Source organism: Muntiacus reevesi, chromosome 15 (genome assembly GCF_963930625.1).
Source record: "Muntiacus reevesi chromosome 15, mMunRee1.1, whole genome shotgun sequence".
NCBI classification, from domain to species: domain Eukaryota; kingdom Metazoa; phylum Chordata; class Mammalia; order Artiodactyla; family Cervidae; genus Muntiacus; species Muntiacus reevesi.
The window spans coordinates 65,710,986-65,716,744 of NC_089263.1; the positions used below are offsets into that span (position 1 = coordinate 65,710,986).

The following is a 5,759-nucleotide window of genomic DNA, read 5'->3' on the forward strand; positions in this document are numbered from 1 at the left end:
AGGCCTGGAGGAAGGGCAGGGAGGGGTGGACTCCGGGGGTAGGCAGCCGGCTCTGGCCCCGGCTCAGCAGTGGTCCCGGAGTCCACATTGGCCCCACAGGGCACTGGGTGCAGGAATGCCAGAGCAGCCCTGCCGGCCTCCAGCCCTTGCAGGGGACAGCCTTACTCTTGTCCATGCTGAGGACGGGGCCCAGAGACTGGGGCGCGGGGTGGAGGCTTCAGGAATGGCTGGCAAAGGCCAGGGGCAAGTGCCGCGGAGTATGGTCCGGGATGGGGGTGGATCTGTGTAGCTCCGAGGGGCAGAACTTCCCTGGAAGATTCCTCAGCGGTCACTGGGGCCCAGCCTTGCTCCACAAGTTCTCCCAAGTGCCTGGAGCCCCAGCGGGCCCCCACCTGCCCCCTCCATCCAGAATCCTGCTGCGGGGCAGGGTCCCAGCTGGTTCCAGTCTGGGTGGAACACGAGCAGGTGAGGGCGTGGCCGTGAGCACCGAGAGGGCGAGCCACGTGGTGGTGGCCTTGGCCAGCAGCCGGAACCCTGTGGTAGCCTCCCCCAGGTCTCTGGGCCCTGGGTGCCCTCACGCTGGCAGAGTGAGGGGCGCGTACTCTGGGCACAGAGCAGCCTGGGGCAAGTGGCTGCGCTGGTCGCTCTGTCCCTTACACTACAGATGCCTGCAGCCCTGGGGCCAGTGCTGGGAGGGAGAGTGCGGGGCTGGGTGCTGCCAGCGCGGGGGGCCGCGTCTCGGGATGCGCCTGGTGCTTCACTGTTCCTCGTGTGTGTCTGTGCAGCAGATGCCACGAGTGCCCCCAAAGGGTGGAGAAACGGGTGGCGGGCCAGGCAGCAGGGCTGGGTCTTGAACTGGCCCGGTGGTCCTGGGTTTGGTTGACCTTGGGCTGGGTCAGCGCCCCACCCCTCCAAGAGCTTCCTAGGGCAGGTGAGCTGATGGAAGCGGGAAGCCTGCTCCTGGAGGGCTGTTAGGGCCTGGCTGGCACCTCACAGGGAAGCCTCAAATGGGGGCGTGCCTGGCCAAAGAGTCTAGAGGCTGGGGGAACTGTCCACCCTGCACAGCCCCCAGTGCTGGGGGACTGCAGCTTTGGGGGGGGTCCCTAATTTCACAGGCGGGCAGGACAGACAGGGAGCTGGGGGAGCTGAAGCTTTGGGAGGGTTCCAGGGAGAGAGTGTGTGTGTGTGTGTGTGTGTGTGTGTGGTGTGTGCATGTCTGGAAAAACTGTGCTAAATACCAACCCAAGGGCTACACCCATGGGTCTTGGCCCCTCTTGGCCTCCTCCCCACACCAGCCTGCGCTGTGGCTGTAGCTATGGCAACGGCAATAACAGCCGGGCAGGCCAGGAAGAGACTCGTCACCCTGGTTTGCGAGGGGAGGGCTCTTACTCCCCCACTCCCAGAGTCTGGGGGGCTTGGACTCCGGTGGGGGGAGGGGTCATCCCAGGGTCAAGCGTGCAGAAGGAAACCGAGCCCAGTTCAGGGTGGCCCTCCCTGCTCCGGAGCCCCCCAGAGATGCTCAGATGGGTGTGCCCACACAGGTGTGTCCACAGGCCCTGGACACACGTGCACATCTAGGCGGCCAGCCGTTCACTGCCCCCTTGGGTTCATCACGTGTGGGGAGCTGACTTCTGCCCATCACACCTACTCGGGCGGTGTGCGCACCATGTATGACCTGACCCCAGGGTCTGCCATGACAGACGCCCCCCTCCCCAGATGGTCCTGCCCGGCGCCCCCACCCACCCAGCCCTCTCTGTCACCGGGGGTCTCGACCCTTCCTCCCCTCTCTGCTTCTGCCTGTCTGCGTGTCTGTCCATGTGCCCGTCCCCCTCCAGCTGTCTCATTTCCACTTCTCTCTGGATCATGAAGCTGGGAGTGGAGGGAACCCGGGCCAACCTTCCTGTTTCTGCTCCTGGCCTGGTGGACCAGGCATGGGCCAGGGAGACACCAAGGGCTGGGTGGGGGCAGGTGGGCGGCCGCAGCTCCAGAAACCGTGGAGGCACTCACTCCTGTGTCCGGGGGGAGAGGGTGGTGAGGCTCGGGGCAGGGCAGGCTGGGTGGTTCCTGCAGTGGAGGATGGGCACCCCTCCTGAGGGCAGCGGGCAGCCAGCCACCCAGGGCTCCAGGGCAAGGCTCGAGCTCTGTGGACCCCAGGGCTTGCGGAGTCCCAGTGGGGGACAGAACTGTGGCCCACCCGCAGAGGGGGGTCCCAGGGAGGAGGGAGGCTTAGAGAGTGGTGGGGGAGGGTGGGGTCCTGTGCACCCACCTCCCAGAGGCTGGGGCATGCTCCCCCACTGTGGGGCCTGGCGGGGGGCAGAGGGCAGGGCAGGTTGGGGGTACTGAGGTGGAGGTGGCCTGGCTCCCCTCCTCCCAGCAACAGGCCCGGGGGGCGGGGGGGGGTGTGTGGTGCCGAGGCTGGGGGGGGGAGGGGGAGGGGTTCCCGCTGCTCAAGGCTGAGGGCCTCTCAGAGGATGGTCTCCAGCGCCCTCCGTGGGGACAGGGCCTGGTCAGGCCCAGAGATGACGATTTGTTTTGAGAGGCGGGTGTGTCGAGGGGAGCCGAGGACGCTGGTGAAGTTGCGGGGGTGGGGAGCAGGATGGAGAGAGGACAGAGCGCTGAGGCTCTGGTGAAGTCAGGGAGCTGGGTGTGGCTTGGGGGGTCACGGTGGAGCAGAGAGGTGGAGGGTCCACAGGGAGGGGAGCAGAGGCGAGAGGGGGGTGCCCCGGGTGACACTGACCGGCAGGAGGGTGGGGCGGGGCAGGGTCCTCCGGGGCGGGGAGCAGGGGAACCCCACCCAGGCCTCCCTGCCTCCGCTTGGGCTGAAGGGCAACGGAGACCGGTCCAGCAGCCTCCCCCCAACCCCGCACCCCTCCATGAGGCCGCAGGCCTCTCCGCTGGTCAGAGGAGGATGGCCTGGGTCCCTGCAGCCCGCCAGCGCCAGCCCCCTTGGCCTTCCCCCATTCCTGGAGCGGGTGGGGCCCACAGTCTCCGCCTGGCACCGGAGAGGCTCCAGGCCGCCTCCCCTTTTCTTGGACGACGGACTTGGACCGCTTGGCCCTCGGAGCTTCCTGCAGAGATAAGGACCCCTCCCCCGCCGCCGCGCAGCTCCACGGAGGCCTGGCCATTGCCGCACAGACTCCCCCCACCCGCGACATCCCGCAGAATCCCCAGCCCCGCCGTTGATGGGTGTCCCCGCCTTGGAGGGGGATGTCCCGTCTCGGAGTCCCAGGGGAGTTCCGCTGCGGTCCGACGGACGTCCAGGAGCGGGCCGAAGGGGGGCCCGGTGGAGACCGGGATGTCCCTTGAGGGTAGGGTACTGGGGCGGGGCAACCTTCTGGCCCCACGCGTGGTGAAGGCGGAGGGCAGTTCGTGGGGGAGGGCTACCAGGCTGAGAATGCCCTGGTAGGGGCCCTCTGCCCTGTATCTAGGGAAAGGCCTGGAAAGGTACGACGCGCTCGTTTGCATCTATCTGCATTATAGCGGTTACCTTCCGGGCTCCAGAACTCTGGGGCGGGGGGTGGGGTGCTCCTTCCGCTCTGGGGAGCCCCCGCCCAGAGTCCGGGGCGAGGGCGGGGCTCCTCCGGGGTTCCAGCCCCGTCCAGTCAGCAAGAGTGCCCGCCGACCTCCTGCACCCCTCGGACCGCGCTCTGCCGTCGGCCAGGCCCGGGTCCTGCCCTAAGGCGAGGGTGGATCAGATGACCTTTCCCGGGCTGTTGGCTGGAATCCGAGGCCTCCGGGTCCAAGTCCAGAACTCAGGGGGCGGGGCGCTGGGGGCGTGTCCCAAAGGGGCGGAACCCAGGAGTCCTTGAAAGACGCGGACCGGGCGCGACCCACCCAGTCCAGCGCTCCGGTCTGCTCCCGCCTGGCCACCTGCCCCGATCCGGCGCCACCATGCCCAAGTGCCCCAAGTGCAACAAGGAGGTGTACTTTGGTGAGCGCACCCCACCCTCGCCCTCCGCGGCTCGGACTGAGGCTTACCCCGCAGCCCCACGCGGAAGCGCGGCCCAGGGTGCATCCCGCGGGGCTGCCCGGGTGGGCCGGGGACTCAGGGGGACTTCGGGCAGCGCCTCGGGGCGACAGCTAGCCTTGCTGGTGGCCACCCGGGTGTGCCGGTCGGGCCCCCTGCGTCGGGCCGCCGTCCATCTTTGCCCCGCTCTCTCTCCGGGTCTCACCGAGTCTCCTGTCTCTGAATCTCCCCGACTCTGGGTCTCCCTGTCTCCGGGTCCCGCTATCTCGCCCCTTCCCTGGTGCGCCCTGGGCGGGGACTCCAGAGGGTAGGAAGGAACGCGGGGCTCGGGCCGCCTGTCCCATCGTTAAGTAGAAACAGACGCGGAAACCCGCGCCCCGGGCGGCGCAACCCCGGCGCCACCTCCCGCCCCGCGCCCCGGGGCTCAGGGGAGGTGGGGGGGGGGGCAGAGGAAGTGGGAGGTCCCTCCTGCCCCAACACTGCGGTCGCCGGTGCAGAAGCGGGGGCGGGCTCAGTCCGGGAGCCCGGCCCGGTCCTGCCCGCACCTCCTCCTCCTCCAGCCCCACCCAAGCCCTCGGGGCGCCCCTAGGACCAGCGCCCACTCCCGCTCGTTAGGCGGGAAGGTCTGGGGACTGGGGGTGCCCCACCCGCGGGGGCACAGGTGCCGCTGAGCTCCCGCGTGGGCCACGGGGCGCTGTGGGTGGGGCCTTGGCAGAGGCGTCTGGAGAGCGTGGGTGTGAGCGTGTGCGTGTGCCCCGTGTCACGGGGTCCCGTCTGTGCCTCTGCAGCTGAGCGGGTGACTTCCCTGGGGAAGGACTGGCATCGGCCTTGCCTCAAGTGTGAGAAATGTGGGAAGACGCTGACCTCCGGGGGTCATGCCGAGGTCCGTGGGGCCTGGTGGAGGCATCCGGGAGGCTGAGGGGTAAGGGCTGGGGCAGGGTTTGCAAACCCTCATGGCCTCTCTCCCTGCAGCATGAAGGCAAGCCCTACTGCAACCACCCCTGCTATGCAGCCATGTTCGGACCCAAAGGTATGCTCCCCGCGCCCTCCCGACCCAGCCCTCCCAGCCCCCGGCCACCCCTAACCTGCCCTCTGCCTCTCCGCAGGCTTTGGGCGCGGCGGAGCCGAAAGCCACACTTTCAAGTGAACCCAGGTAGCTCCCCACGCCTCACCCTGCCCCGCCCAGTGGCCCTGAGCATGTGTCCCCTGCAGTGCGGTCTGAGCGCCCTGGGCCTGCACTCACCTCTGTCCTTGTCTGTCTCTGCACAGGTTTTGGAGACCCACCTCCAGCTGCCCACCGGGCCGCTGCCCTCCAGGCCGATGGCGGGTTTTTCTCCACAGGCACGTGGGGGTCCCCTGTAGAACCCCGTGCCCTCAATAAAGGTGCACACTTGGAAGACCTGCCTGTGTGTTTGCATCCCTGGAGCAACGGTGCAGGGGTGTGGCCGGGGTCCTGACGCCAGGCCATGCTGGCACTCCCTCTTCCTGCTGCTGCCAGCCTTGCTGCCTGATGCCTTGTTGGGGCAGGGATGCTCTGCGTGGAACCACGCTGGACAACCCCTTGTCCAGCTCTGCAGATGTGCAGGCCTCCCTGGTTCTGGAACGGGTCAGCAGGAACAGAGGGCCGCAAGGTGAATCGCTGAGTTGGTTCCGCTTTTGAGAAGCTTTGGGGTGCTGTGGTGGGGAGCCCTTGCCTGCCCTCCCCACTTCCTGTGGCTCCACCCTTGTCTCCATTCCCTACCCGACCCCGCCAGGTGGAGCCAGCCCCCTCCATGCAGCCACCCAGACACCA

General features: G+C 68.2%; 1 protein-coding gene across 2 annotated transcripts; it reads left to right on the forward strand.

Annotated features, from left to right (window-relative positions):
* Nucleotides 1–2,819: 2,819 nt before the first annotated feature.
* Nucleotides 2,820–5,364, forward strand: CRIP1 (cysteine rich protein 1). Of its 2 annotated transcripts, none has more exons than XM_065906419.1 (5): nucleotides 2,820–3,308; nucleotides 4,756–4,850; nucleotides 4,940–4,997; nucleotides 5,074–5,120; nucleotides 5,237–5,364. In XM_065906419.1, the coding sequence occupies exons 1-4, from the start codon at nucleotides 2,909–2,911 to the stop codon at nucleotides 5,112–5,114; spliced, it is 594 nt and encodes a 197-aa protein (XP_065762491.1). In that variant the 5' UTR covers nucleotides 2,820–2,908; the 3' UTR covers nucleotides 5,115–5,120; nucleotides 5,237–5,364. The 2 variants fall into 2 exon arrangements, with proteins under 2 accessions (XP_065762491.1, XP_065762492.1); XM_065906420.1 differs by lacking the exon at nucleotides 2,820–3,308 and adding an exon at nucleotides 3,773–3,931.
* Nucleotides 5,365–5,759: the final 395 nt, after the last annotated feature.

Excerpts from the sequence above, each read along its gene's own strand:
- CRIP1 (XM_065906419.1), top strand. The coding sequence starts at position 2,909 with ATGGCCTGGGTCCCTGCAGCCCGCCAGCGCCAGCCCCCTTGGCCTTCC. Across the intron at positions 4,851-4,939 it reads CCTCCGGGGGTCATGCCGAG|CATGAAGGCAAGCCCTACTG; the intron begins GTCCGTGGGGCC and ends CTCTCCCTGCAG. Across the intron at positions 4,998-5,073 it reads AGCCATGTTCGGACCCAAAG|GCTTTGGGCGCGGCGGAGCC; the intron begins GTATGCTCCCCG and ends GCCTCTCCGCAG.